This window comes from Paroedura picta, chromosome 7 (assembly GCF_049243985.1).
Source record: "Paroedura picta isolate Pp20150507F chromosome 7, Ppicta_v3.0, whole genome shotgun sequence".
NCBI lineage: Eukaryota > Metazoa > Chordata > Lepidosauria > Squamata > Gekkonidae > Paroedura > Paroedura picta.
This window is the reverse complement of record NC_135375.1, coordinates 123,160,849-123,175,101: the sequence shown is the minus strand read 5'-3', so window position 1 is coordinate 123,175,101 and position 14,253 is coordinate 123,160,849. Positions and strand designations below refer to the sequence as shown.

Below are 14,253 nucleotides of genomic sequence, written 5' to 3'. Positions count from 1 at the left end.
TGGATAATCCATACTTCCCTTAGACTAACATGCCATTTATAAACTTTGCGTGTTGAAAGTCATATATATTGAATTCAGTTCTCCTGCGGCAGTTCTCTTCTTTGGGGGGAGGGGGGATAATTCTCTCCAGAACTGGATAGGCAGGGATGTGATTGAGGTTCTAGGGAGAGGGAGCTGTGTTGCACAGTCCCTGGTGAACAAAGGACGTTTTAAGGGTCAATATGATGCTTGATTATTAAAATTAATAAATTTATTTTGCCATTTCTCTGAGGAACAGCCAGTGTTCCCTCTAATTTTTTCTCCTACTAAACAGTGCAGTTCACATCCTGAGCAGAATGTAACTGCTGTAATTTTAAAATGGACAGTGGAAGACCCATATTGCTGCTGAGCGGGGCTTCCTAATTTCACGTGCATGGCTTAGAGCAGGGGTGGCCAAACTGTGAGTCTCCAGATGTCCATGGACTACAATTTCCATGAGCAGCATGCTGGCAGGGGCTCATGGGAATTTTAGCCCATGGGCATCAGAAGAACCACAGTTTGGCCACCCCTGGTTTAGAGGGAATACATGAGAACAGCAGTCTGAACTGTCCTTTCTGGTGGTGGAATATGAACATAGTTGAATCCTCCTGCCCTTTGTAAGAGCTCAAAGAGATGACATTTGGCATTTGCATCTCTAGGCAGAAGATAAGATTATACAAATTATGCCAGAGAGAACTCGTATCTTACAACTGTCCCTAGAAGCTCTTCATTGGTTCCAGCAGAGCAACTGCTGGCTTGGTTGGAAGGGTCAATCAGGCTGATCCTGCTCACAATCAAGAATGTCTGAATATCACCGGCAGGAGTGGAGGGTGAATATATAATAACTAGGGACAAAGCCCGTTGCATTCAGGAATACAACGGGCGCTAGATTTGGGGGGTGGGGTGGAAGAACTCTGCTGTTGGCATCTCCCTCCCCCTAGGACCTGGAAAGGCTGCAGGCAGCTGTTAGGGAACGCACTGGCAGGGGCAGCTCTCATGCGGCAGGGATCTGCAGCCTCAGAGGGAAGTGGACGGAGGAGAGGGTGGTCAGGGGTGGGGGGTGGAAAGTGATTGGCTGGCTGCTGGACAGACAGGTAAGCTGGTTGGAGGAAGAGGCCCTCAGGGGCAGGACAGCCGCCCTGAGTGGGTGTTAAGCGCTGAGTGGCACTTAAGCCATGAGACCAGCTCCTCCTCCAAGCCCTTACCAGAAATATATTATGAGGAACACCAGCTATAAAAGCCACTATAAACAGATTACAATAACTTATTCAGCACCTGCTGTTTTTCATTCATTGTGTAGGTCCACATTTTAGCCTCAGTGAGGTTAACATTTCCTTTGAAGTTGATGATCCCCCAGCCTGCAAATGGTTGTAGCCAATGTAAAGTGCTCCAGACTTTGGAAAGAGGCAGTCCATTATTTTTGGCCCCATCCAGGCCTGTAATTCCTCCATGCTGTTGCAACAGTGGATATGACTGTAGGGGTGACGCTGGGCCTGCTGCCTGGCTGCCGAACCAGAAGCAGTGGGCTGCCTTTGTTCAGAGGAGACTCATGGCCAAGGGAACTCTGCAAATGGGGTTCCAGTAGGGTTGCCGGCTCTAGGTAGGTTGGGAAATACCTGGATATTTTGGGAGAGGGGCTTGGAGAGGAAATAATGCCACCAAATCATATCTCAAAAGCAGCCATTTTCTCTGGGGAACGGATCTTGGTCATCTGGGGATCCATTGTAATAGTGGCCAATCATCAGGTGTCGCCTGGAGGCTGACAGCCATAGGTTCTGTCCTTCTTTAAAGGAGGTAAATGCTGCAACTTGTGCATCACTTGATGCATTGCAGAAATGGAAGAATTCAATTGTCACAAAGGTCCACCAGATCCTCTTGCCTCCTGTAATCAAGGTGGGAGGGGTCAGGGGAGCTTAAAAATAGGGCTACAGGAGCTGTTCAGTTTAGCTGTATGACTGAATGGGAGCCTCAGTCCTTGCAGACCCCTTGGCAATAAAAGTCCTTTGTTCAGGTCACACTTGAAGGTGCCTCACGTGTTGTGACTGATAGCCAAGCGTGTGTGGTGAGTGGCGACGCGAAGGGAAGCCTCTAGCTGTAGCGTTTTTGGTGACCTGGCTGACAGTTTTGTGAAATCTGTTCTTTGCAGGGAGCATCATTTTGACAGGACTGCTGTTGCACGTGATAGATGCAGGTCAGAATCCACCAAAGGAAGGGCAGAACATAAATCAGGGGTAGTCAAACTGCGGCCCTCCAGATGTCCATGGACTACAATTCCCAGGAGCCCCTGCCAGCATTCGCTGGCAGGGGCTTCTGGGAATTGTAGTCCATGGACATCTGGAGGGCCGCAGTTTGACTACCCCTGACATAAATAATGGAAATAATTGCCACTTTAGAGACTTTGGTTGAAGAGGGGGCCGTTCTGTTTCCAGGTAACTGGACAGATTGTCCTTTGCTCTCTCCGACAACAAAGGAAGGATGCTCCAGGCACGTGCAAACAAGATTGTGATGGTGTCCAGAGGACTCAAAGAAGACACTGCAGGAACAAATATGCTGATAGCCAATTGTGAGGGAGGCAGATCTGAGATCTGAGCTATGCTGTTATGCGGGCTGATGCCTCTGCGGTTATCTGGACACTGTTGATCTTTGAGCAGAATGATTTGGGCTCATTTTAGCAGGATGACATGGAAAGGGTTCCAGAGAGGGTAGCTGTGTTAGTCTGTGGCAGCAAAAAGAAGGGTTCATTGGTGGCCGAAAGGCTCCTGCTTATTTTGTTAACAGCTAAGGATGAAACCAAACACATCAGTCATGCCCGAGTGTATCCTTTGTGGGTACCTGCTGTGACAAGTTGCCGAGTTTCCTCGAACCTCTAACTTACAAGGTCCCATTTTATGCCATTGGAGGCTGCAGTACAGTCTCCCACATTGCAGGCTTAGCAGAAAAAAACAGCTTGGAATGCATTTTTGCACACTTCTCAGTCTTAAAAATATAGGAAAAGCTGATCTTTATCGGGAAACCTGCAAGTCAGCAGAGAAGTTTCGAAGATGTATGATCTTCCTAATGAAGGCAGCGGTGAGAAAGCACTGGTTTTGTTCAGCAAAATGTTGGTCACCTGAAGCATTTCTTCCTACAAGCAATGGTACTGAGGTTTTACATAAAGAGAGGTCATTCTCACTGGGTCATGTGGTGCCCAGCAACTTGAGACTTTCAAACCCTACCTATGTCAGAGAGAACAGATTGGACAAGATGGGAAACTTGTTCTGAAGCTCGTGTCACTGTCTCCAGTGCTTAATGCTTGTAACAAATTGATCACAAGGGAATGCCGTGTTGCAGGGGTGGCCAAACTATGGCTCTCTGGAGGTCCATGGACTACAATTCCTTTGAGCCCCTGCCAGCTGCAGTGATCCCCATTGTGGTGCTTGTGGGTGCCGTGGTGCCCACTAGTGGGTTTCCTGGTACCCATTTGCTTCTTTTCTCAAGCAGACAGTTGGTTATGGTTTCCTTCACTTCATGGGGATTAAGTGGTGCTTCAGAAAAACCCAGGAGGGTTCTGCAGATAGTGTCCACTAAGAAACAGCCGCCTCCCTTGTAGAAGAAGGATGCTCAGCTTGGAACATCCTGACATTTTATTGTTGTCCCCCAGTGGCAGCCCTGGTGACAACCTGAGGGACTGCCTCTCCCAGTATGCCCCCCAGAGAGCATTGTGCTCTGCTAACGCCAATTTGCTGGTAAACCCTGGGCCTAAAGACACTCACCTGGCCTCAACCCGGTGGAATTAGTTGCCTGTTGAAATCTGGGTCCTGATGCAGCTGTCAGAGTCCTGCAGGGCCTTCATCACAGCACTCTTCTGCCAGGCTTATGGTTGAGACCGTGGCTCTCTGGAAATTATACGGGCCTCCCCCCCATTGTAGACTCTCCCAGTCCGGTTAGCCCAGCGGAGGGGAGGGTATTTAAGAGGGGAGGGGTACTGGTTCTAATTGCATTAACAATATTGTGAACAGCCCCAAGCCTGCTTGCGGGTAGGGGAGGTATAGAAATCAAATCAGTCAATAAAATCTTGTGCCCATTTTCAGTTCCAAAAATGCTCAAAGACTCAACAGGGGACTCCTCTCTTGGATGCAGATCAGACAACCAGAGCTGTAAACAAGAGAAACTGCTGTGCACCATAGTATGCAAACATACAACTAATGTATTCATAACATTATCACTTCTGACACAATGATGTCAACTTAGTTTCTGTAGTGGACATGCTGGCAGTACGAAGTAAATTGCAAGACGCAGCCTGTTGTGATTTAAAAACTGAATAGCCAGCATGGAAGTGTTTTATTCCATTTGAGTGAACAACAGATGTTGCAGAGGGAATTGTTTACTATGAATAACCATTTCGGATGCCTTTTAAAAAGATCACACAACAGGGACTACAGCATTGATCTCAGGAAGCAGTATTTTTGTGATAGATGCAGTCACAAGAAGCGGAAACATAGGATGACCCAACTTTTCACCCCAGTGTGGTTCTTTAAGATTTGTTAGCCATTGCTTCATATAATGAAAGTGACCATTTTTAGTTCAGCATAGTCAGTTAGATAAAGAAGGGGATTGGCAACTTTTTATCACATGCTTATTAACATTAAAAAAAGAAGCTTCAAAAGCTTGATGAGTAAGAACAGGCTTGTAGAAGCCAAGCTAATTCTTCCTCAGTAGGGCTTGTTCTTCAGTAAGTTTAACGACTCTTACCACTTTCACCAACTTTCTGAAATTGGCTCTTTGTGAAAGTTGTAATTTCGTGACTCCCCCTTTTTAAAGTGACATTATATCTGCTACTTTGCAGTTTTGACAAAGTTGGGTGATCTAACAGCTTGATCTCCCTGACCTGTAAAATTTTGACTTGTCAGTTTGTCTCAGAACTCTGTATCACCACTTCTGTTCGACTCTGTGCTTCTGACGTTCTGTCTAAAGTAGGGTTCTGGTGTCAGAATCATTCAGCTTTTCTGCAGTTGTTCTGTCTTTAAGTGTTCCTTTCTTTGTCATCTAATGGCCCAAACCATCTTCCTTGCTGGATTTCTCTTTCTGATGTCTTTAAAGAATGTTTATTGTATTCATGGTTTTAGCAACCAATAGCAATGCCTGTCTTATCATTTAACTTTCCTTTTGCCCAAAATGTGCACTTGTTTTCATCACTTGCAGCCTTCTAATTGGGGCAGGAGAAGAGTTTTTGACTCATGTGTTCTTCCCTTGTAGACCAGGCTCTCCACATTGTTCCCATACTTTAGGCCTGTGCAGATATTCTTTTGACTTACAAGAATCTGAAACCAGCAAATGTGAATTACCAGATGTAGGTCCTGCTAATGATGGTGGGAAACAGGCTGTTCTTTTTAGCTTCTCTTGATGAGAAGCTACAACTTTATAACTCCCCCCCCCTCCCCTGAAAGTTTCATTAGTATGTCAAGGGTACGAAGGTATGCAGGGACACAAGATATATACTCGGTTGCAGCTCTTGGCTCACTAGCAAACATCTCCATAGACATGGAGATTTCTAGTAACAAGAAAGCCAAGGTGATCCTGTGGATAGAGGTGCTGGTAAAGTTGTTCTGATTAAGCAGTGATATCAGGGCTCTCTCAGCCTCACCCACCTCACAGGGTGTCTGTTGTGGGGAAAGGAAAGGGAAGGTGACTGTAAGCCCCTTTGAGATTCCTTCAAGTAGAGAAAAGCAGCATATTAGAACCAACTCTTCTTCAGTACTATCAGGGCTCTCTCAGCCTCCCCTCCCTCACAGGGTGTCTATGACTAAGCTGCTTTGAGTCTCCTTCAGGTAGAGAAAAGCGGCACATAAGAACCAACTCTTCTTCATCTTTTGTATGTCATCTCTAGCATCTGCCATTGTTAGGCCTTTATACCTCTCAGGTACAGATACGGGAGTTGTCCCAAGCTTAAGGACTTTATGAATGTTTTAGCGAGAAAATAAGGGGCTCTATCATGGTGTCCTTCCCGGCTGATGCCAGCCATGACCCTACACATAAGAAAACCGGGTTTCTGATATCATGTTGTTAGTTGCGAAGTTGTGTCTGACCCATCGCGACCCCATGGACAATGATCCTCCAGGCCTTCCTGTCCTCTACCATTCCCCAGAGTCCATTTAAGTTCTCACCGACTGCTTCAGTGACTCCATCTAGCCACTTCAATCTCTGTCGTCCTATTCTTCTTTTGCCCTCAATCGCTCCCAGCATTAGGCTCTTCTCCAGGGAGTCCTTCCTGTTAACTGATATCATAGTTAGGCCCAATTTGGCTTTCTTGTTGAGGATTTTCAGTCAGTGAAGACAATGCTACCTTCTTTCAGGATTAGTTCTAGTAAAGACCAAGAAGAAAAAAAGTTGTTCCCACTGAGGATGAAATCTTAAGTCACTCTGGCCTTTTGATGTTGTTGTTGTTGTTGTTGTGTTGTTATTATTATCATTATTTCTTTAATTTATTAACCGCCACTCCCAGAGGCTTGTGGCGGTTTACAAAAGTCCAGCTAAAACCCCATTAAAACCCCCATTAAAATGGACTATCACAAAATCCATAAGAACAAAAATCAAACAGCAAAAACAAAGATGGCTGAAACCCTTAAACCCTCCCTACTCATCTACGAGAGGGAGAAGAGAGGTCAGAATGATTTTCATTGTTCGCATCAGGGGGACCCAAATTGCTCTTCCTGCACTAACCTGCCTCAACCGTAGACCTGACAGAAGAGCTCCGTTTTGCGGGCCCCACGGAAAGCGGAAAGGTACCACAGGGACCGCAGCTCACCCTGGACCTCATTCCACCAGGTCGGGGCCAGGACCGAAAAGGCCCTGGCCCTGATCGAGGCCAGGTGTGCCTCTCTGGGGCCGGGAACGACCAGTAAATTCTTGCATAACACCTTGTGTAACACCCTGCGGGGGGCATAGTGTGATAGGCGGTCCCTTAGGTATGCGGGGCCCAATCTGCGTAAGGCCTTAAAGGTCAAAACCAAAACCTTGAACTGGATCTGGACAACAACCGGCAACCAATGCAGCTGCCTCAGCACCAGCTGGATATGGGCCCTCCATGGTGTTCCAGTGAGGACCCTAGCAGCTGCATTCTGTACTAGCTGGAATCTCCAGGTCAGGGACAAGGGCAGGCCCGCGTAGAGCGAGTTAAAGAAATCTATTCTGGAGGTGACCGTCGCATGGATCACCGTGGCCAGGTGTTCGAGGGACAGATAGGGTGCTAGTAGCCAGTCTTGTGTTGGAAGGGTCTAGAAAATGCTCCAAGCCTCATGGAAATGAAACCCAACTTCAAGGGGGTCTTCTTAAAGCAGCAAGAGAGGCCCCCCATTCTTGAGGAAACCAGGAAAGATGTAAAGTCTCTTGAGTTCCCAGCAAAACTTGGTCCGTTCAGCGTCTCAATTTCACAGGCTGCTCCATCCAAGCGTTCATTTTCAAAGGGAAGAAGAAAGAGACCTAAAACATTGTACCCCAATAACCATCTCGAAGATCAAGATCCTGGGACGAGGATTAGTGTGCGTATCTGTTTTTACCACACTTCTGTATCGTCTCTTAATTGAAAGATTCCCAGGCTGGTTTGTTTTATTATCTGCAATTAAAAACATCTCACACATAATGACAAACCTTTTAATTAAACAGTTAAAAGCGAGCAACAGTAAAAACACACACACGTCCAGTGAAATCCCAAACACCTGATAGAGCAAAAAACTATTTTTATTTCTCGAGAATGTAAGGGGCCTTGGCAAGTGGCCATTTCCATAATTCTACAACATAGCTCATGTTCAGGTATAGGACACAGTTCTCTTTTTTGGGTGCTCTGCCTGCTCAGCCCTTTATGGTTTTAAGGAGGCTGACAAAATGTCCTGTAATGGGAGCTCTAATTAAAAGACTGAGAAATCTCATTGTCTCAGAAGAAGCTAAGTAGGATCAGCCCTGATGGGAGACCACCAAGCAAGGGTGCAACCAAAAAAGGGGAGACAAGCACAAGAGAGGTTGCCCTTCTTGTGTAGGGTTACCAAAGAGGTTGGAACAATTAAAGAGATTAAAATGTAGCACAAATGTTCAAGATACCAGTATTTAGTTTAACAATGCATAGCGAAATACTGAAATACATTTAAAAACAACAATCTATGTGTGGTTCAGCATTTAAGTTCCTATCAAGACAAATGCCCATTCACAAAATACAGGTTTAAAAGTATATATTGCCTACCTGTGCAGGAACCAATCTGCATTTTGGCCCAAGGCTTTCTTCAAGTGGTATAAATCAAATCAAGCGCTCCATGAATTTAACAATTAGATACAAAAAACTGACGGTACAAAGAGCAGACTTTACTCCCACTAAGAGATTCACTTCTGAAGTAAGAGGTATCCAATTTTCTTGCAATCCAGCATGGGTAACTCAACAAAATGCAGTTTCCTTTGGCCATGGATTTCTTCGGTCAGGTCATACATGCTCAAAACTCCAGTGCAGCACTCAGGAACTAGATGCAGCTGTGGCCAATGTCCCTCCTAAATCGCCTCCATGCTTCTGGATGCAGTGATGATGTCACTTCCGTGGGGATGGCAGGGGGCATGGCCAGATGACATCACTTCCAGGGCTCCTCAAAATCTGAAAAATTATTCCAGGGGCTCCTCCACAGTCAAAAGGTTGAAGAAGCCTGGGATATAGTGTCAGACAAGGTTTGTACCTCTCTTCCATGGAAGCTTGCTGGGTGACATTGGTCTGGTCACATATTCTTAGCTCTTGTCTACCTCACAGCTTAGTTGTGAGGATAAAATGGAGGAGAACAATGAAAGCTGTTTGGGGTCCCCTTTAAAAAGAAAGGTGGGGGATAAATGAGTGAAGTAAATAATTAATGGGAAGGGGATAAAAACTGTCTACTCTTTCTACTCTGTTTGGACTTTAGATCCTGGAAACGATAGTTTTTAATGCAGACCGCAAGTTCAAAATGTAAAAACGTTCATTGGTCCCCCAAAAAAGAAGAAATGTTAGTACCTTATCAAGAATAGCAGAGAAGTATAACTCCAGGAATCTTTAGACACAAAGAAAAAATAAGCGTTCATAGTTGCTCCTGCAGATTTACAGTTAGATTTGAGCCCAATAACAGAAGCCCCCATGAGTTTCAGGAGAGACGCTTTCATAGAATCATAGAATCCTAGAGTGGGAAGGGGCCATGCAGGCCATCCAGTCCCACCCCCTGCTCAATGCAGGGTCAGCCTCAGGCATAGAATCATAGAGAATCATGGAATCATAGAGTTGGAAGGGGCCACATGGGCCATCTAGTCCAACCCCTTGCTCAACGCAGGATCAGCCCTAAGCATCCTAAAGCATCCAAGAAAAGTGTGTATCCAGCCTTTGCTTGAAGACTTCCAGTGAGGGGGAGCTCACCACCTCCTTAGGCAGCCTATTCCACTGCTGAACTACTCTGACTGTGAAACATTTTTTTCCTGATATCTAGCCTATATCATTGTACTTGAAGTTTAAACCTAGATGGCCTGTATGGCCTGTATGGCCCCTTCCAACTCTATGATTCTATGAAAAAAGTAGCGTAGGCAAGATAGTGTTTTCAATTTGCATTAGACCTAACCTCAGAAAAGAGGTATATTTTTGCATTAGGGATGTGGTCTGGGAGCCAATCATTCCTCCCCTGAAGTCTGAAGTCCATTTTATTTTGCTCTCTGCTGCATGTGTAGGCCAGGCCAAAGCAAGCTCTGTTCACTCTTGGTATCACCTTTCTCAGCAGTTTGGGCTTCTGGAATCCGATGTTACTTTCTGCCCAACAGTGCCATGGAGGCAGTAGGGAAAAGCGCCATTCCAGTCACCTACGGTACAAGGGGACGTTTACTGGAACTAAAGAACTGCATGCCAACCTGTCTGACCGGCAGGAGAAGCAGCTAAAGTCTCCTTATAGTATTGCAGACCAGGAACGCTGGCGTGACGGCACTTCTCCACAATGGCTGTGTCACAAACACAGGAAATGAGAAAATGAGACGAGCCAGTCTTCTAAGCAGCAGCTTCTTTGCCCTGCTTAATTAATCAGATGTAGTGATGATGCCTTTTGATGTTCATTGGTAAAACCATGGGCTGTCTTGAAATCCCTTCCCTGGCTTAGGACGGGAGCGGGCCTACTCTGCCGAAAACACAAAAACAAACCTCTTTTTCGGTTTCCTGTGAGGTTGCACTTTTATTTCTTTGGAAAGTCTTGGGCATTCTTCTGTGCAGGGCCAGGCTTCTTGCTTATTTATTTATTTAATTGCTATGCCGCCCTTCCCCGAGGGCTCAGGGCTGTTTACAGCATTGAAACGCGTTCAGTTAAAACATAATAATACAGTTCAGTTAGACCAGGCTTTCTCGATCAAGATGTTGTGGAACCCCGGGGTTTCTTGACCACCCTGGAAGGGTTCCCCAATGGGTTGGAGTTAATTAATTATATATATATTTAAAAATTGTTAAACGTTTATGAGGTGATATGATCATATATGGTCATGTCAGGCTGCCCGCCCTCTCCAAATGCCCAGTGAAGGGCCTGGAGGGGGTGGGAAGGGGCGGAGCTCCAGGTGGGCGTGGCCACAGCTCTGCTTCCCAGCCCTATTCTGCACTGTCGCACCACTTCTGGGGGTTCTCAAAGCTGGAAGAATATCCCAGGGGTTCTCAGTGGTAAAGAAGTAGAGAAAGGCTGTTAGAAATCTAAAATTTAAAGTGATTAAAACCAGGATGTTAAAAGTACTATTATTTAAAAACCTAGGAGCATTCTACCTTTTCTCAAATGTGTGTGTGTGTGTGTGTGGGGGGGGGTAAAGTGTATAACAGAGAAAGACAGATGGGGAAAAAGAAAGAGAGAAGCAAGTAGTAGAACATCCCATGTCCAGGAGCAAGCAGGAGAAGGTTTTTCCCGTCTCCCAAAGATTGAGCCTTTTGGGGAAGGGCTGCCAACCCTGGACTCAGAGACATTCCAGAGAATCTGGGCTGGAGCCTGGGAAGGACAGAGTCTGAGGAGGGGAAGGAGCTCAGCAGAAAGAGGATCCCCTCCAGGCCACCTTCTGAAGCTGAAGTTGTCACTTTCTTCTGGAAGCCAAGTAGGGATAGACTCACTTTTTTTTTAAACTTTCAGTTTCTTAAGCCTTTATGCTTCTTGTAGATGTCTTATTAGCAACGCCCATTGCTCAAGAGCCCTCGTTTCCCAACTTTTTTGTTTTGCCATCTTGTCACATATGACGATGCCACGGGATTGTCAAGGCAAGAAACATTTAGCTGCCACACCCTCTGTTTTCTTTTCCCTTTTTACTAAAGCTCAGTGTCCCGTTTCTCCTGGAAGCTCAGTTTGCATTGGGCCATTAGGGAAGAGGGCTTTCTATTGAAATTTATTTATAAAATAATAGCTTCCTGCATAGCTTAATAACCCCCCCCCCCAAAAAAAAAAAACACATTGCAATTCCTACCTTGTTAGCTGGAGTCACCCGTTTTTGCTGTCCTGCAGTTTGCTGTTAAAAGGAAATCAATGATGCAGAGTTTCCCCTTCCCCCAGCCTCACAATAGTGTGATGGCTGATTAGCTCCAGAGCTCACTTGCCTCCGAACCAAAAGCCGTCTCGCATTATACCGCAGATGCCCTGACTGCTGAGCTTTGAGTCTGGGTGAACAGGAAACTGCTCTTCTAACCTTGAACTAGATGGATGTCTCTCCTTCCTGGGTGGAGGGAAAACTGGGTTGAGGAACGTGCACCGGGGGACATGTATCCCTGCTGCTAGTTGAGATCTGCCTCTGGGGACTGAGCTCAGAGTGGCTCCCCTCTTTGTTCTTTCATATTGCTCTGCCCAGAGACGGATTTATCTGTGCTAACTACCTCGCTTTGTTTTTTGATGTTTCCAGGAGATAAAGATGGCAGCAAAGTGACAACGGTGGTAGCAACTCCCGGACAGGGCCCAGACAGGCCTCAAGAAGTTAGTTACACAGACACCAAGGTGATTGGAAATGGATCTTTTGGTGTCGTATATCAGGCCAAACTCTGCGATTCGGGAGAGCTGGTTGCCATTAAGAAAGTGCTGCAGGACAAGAGATTTAAGGTGAGAGATTACTCAATTTTTTGGAAAGTCGTGATATTCGTGATATTGGTTCTTTGCCTCCTGTCCTCATGATCTAACCGCCCTGAGCCTCCAGGGAGGGCGGTATATAAACATAATAAACAAACAAACAAATAAATAAATAGATGCAATTATAAAATCTCGCGAAAAATCAGTCAATGACTACTAAGGTCGAAAGGACAGAAGCCAAAGAACAGATAAATGATCAAGACTGATCAAATGTGTGTGCGTGTGCGCACATGCGCCGCACTGTTTGCATTGATGTTTCATTGTGATTTTGTACAAAATGAGCAGGAAGAACATCCTGATTTGAATACGGAATGCGTGCTGGTGAGTCACTAAGTGGGAGAAAAAAGAAGTGTTACTTCTTTATCATCAAGTCCGTGAGGAAGGAATTACCTTCACTCCGCTTTTCAGGAAATCAACAAAGAATTCAGAGAGAGTCAGAATTTGCATAAGGGCTTTATTGACAGGCTAATGGTTTACAGGATTTTGTTTTATATTGTCAACAGGAGTGATTTAATTGAAATTTTTCCTTTAATCTCTGATGCCAAACTACTCCTACTAGTACTTGCTTTATATGTTCCACATAATATATTTCTGGTAAGGCCTTGGAGGAGGAGCTGGTCTCATGGCTTAAGTGCCACTCAGCACTTAACACCCACTCAGGGCGGCCGTCCCGCCCCCAGGTGCCTCCTCCTCCAACCGGCTTGCTTGTCAGTCCAGTGGCCAGCCAGTTGCCTTACGTCCCCCATCCCTGACTTCCTCCTTCCACTTCCCTCTGATTGATTGATTGAATTACATGGCTGCTGCTCCTGGCCAGCCAAGTCACGGCGGCTTACAACATATCAGGTAAAATAAAACCCTAAAACCACATACATAATTCCCTCCGATCATTTCTCTCATAGAAGTCTTCTAAATTGATTTGTGTCAGACCGCTTTAGGAGTGTTACATAAGAGTTACGTAGTTACTTTCCCATGTATTCAAACTCTTGTAACCTGCATTTCCCCTGCATATTGTGACAGAGGGTGAGTTTCAAATCAACATGAACCTCGTGAACAAAAAGGTTAAAGACCAGAACAGCAGCTCACATAGCTGATACCAGCAACTGCTATTCCATCCGCCAACATAGTTCTTTGCTGCTTAGTATCTGTCAAACCCCTCTCTAAACAAGGCTGTCTGCTAAGCAGCCTGCAAAATTGAGAGAGCTCTGTTCATGTCTTCGGACATATGGTTTCCCAAAAAGAGTGAGCCTGTAGTCCAGTAGTTCCAAGAGTGGGGGGGTCCCATCTAGACTTGTACGCTTCGGCAGCCAAAGTGCACAAGCCTAGTCCCAACACAATGATATTCTGAGAGGAGTCGAGGTGGGGCACAGGTTCAAGTTAAAAAGAGAACGACAACATATAAACTTTTAGTTTTTAGTTCTCAGTGTGGATTTCTTTCTTTCACTCTGTACACCTGCAATCATTGAAGACATTTAATTTTGGACCAAGCGCTGCCAACCTTTTTACTCAGAATGGTCTTTCTCCGTGTTGCGGAAGTTAGCGTTCTAGTGTTGGTATGTCGGAAGAGCCATTACTGAGCACGAAGGAGTTAAACTGAGAATATGTGAAAGGCTCAGCAGATTGTTTTGAGGAGATACAGGGCAACCTCTCTTGCAGCCTTAGGGACTTGCTTGTCTAATGCTAAGGCTGTGGACAATTCCACACTGTCTAGACCAGGGGTAGTCAAACTGCGGCCCTCCAGATGTCCATGGACTACAGTTCCCATGAGCCCCTGCCATAGGCTCATGGGAATTGTAGTCCATGGACATCTGGAGGGTTGCAGTTTGACTACCCCTGGTCTATATAGTCTGATAGCTCATGTGATAGCTCTGCCATGGAAGCTTAGTGGGTGAATTTGGGCAAGTCACAGACTGTTGGCTTATCCTATGTGACAGGCTTGTTATGAGGATAAAATGGACAAGGGAAGAATGTTGTAAGTCGCTTTGGTTCCTCTTTGGGGGGGGGGTCAGGATAGAAGTGACTAAACCCTGAGAAGTGGAGAAGGACAGGATTAAAGCAACCCTTCCTTCAGACCAGATTTCAGGGTAATAGAGAAAAGTGAACATCTTTAAACCGCTCGGGGAGTAGTATAAATAATTGATTAAGG

The 14,253-nt window shown here is 45.6% G+C and overlaps 1 protein-coding gene across 3 annotated transcripts in view; it reads left to right on the top strand.

Annotated features, from left to right (window-relative positions):
* GSK3B (glycogen synthase kinase 3 beta) overlaps positions 1–14,253 on the top strand; it is a 116,279-nt gene that overhangs the window by 26,577 nt on the left and 75,449 nt on the right. For all 3 annotated transcript variants that reach the window (XM_077346294.1, XM_077346295.1, XM_077346296.1), the window contains exon 2: positions 11,890–12,083. In XM_077346294.1, coding sequence (XP_077202409.1) covers positions 11,890–12,083 — 194 coding nt within the window. The remainder of the gene's footprint in view (positions 1–11,889; positions 12,084–14,253) is intronic.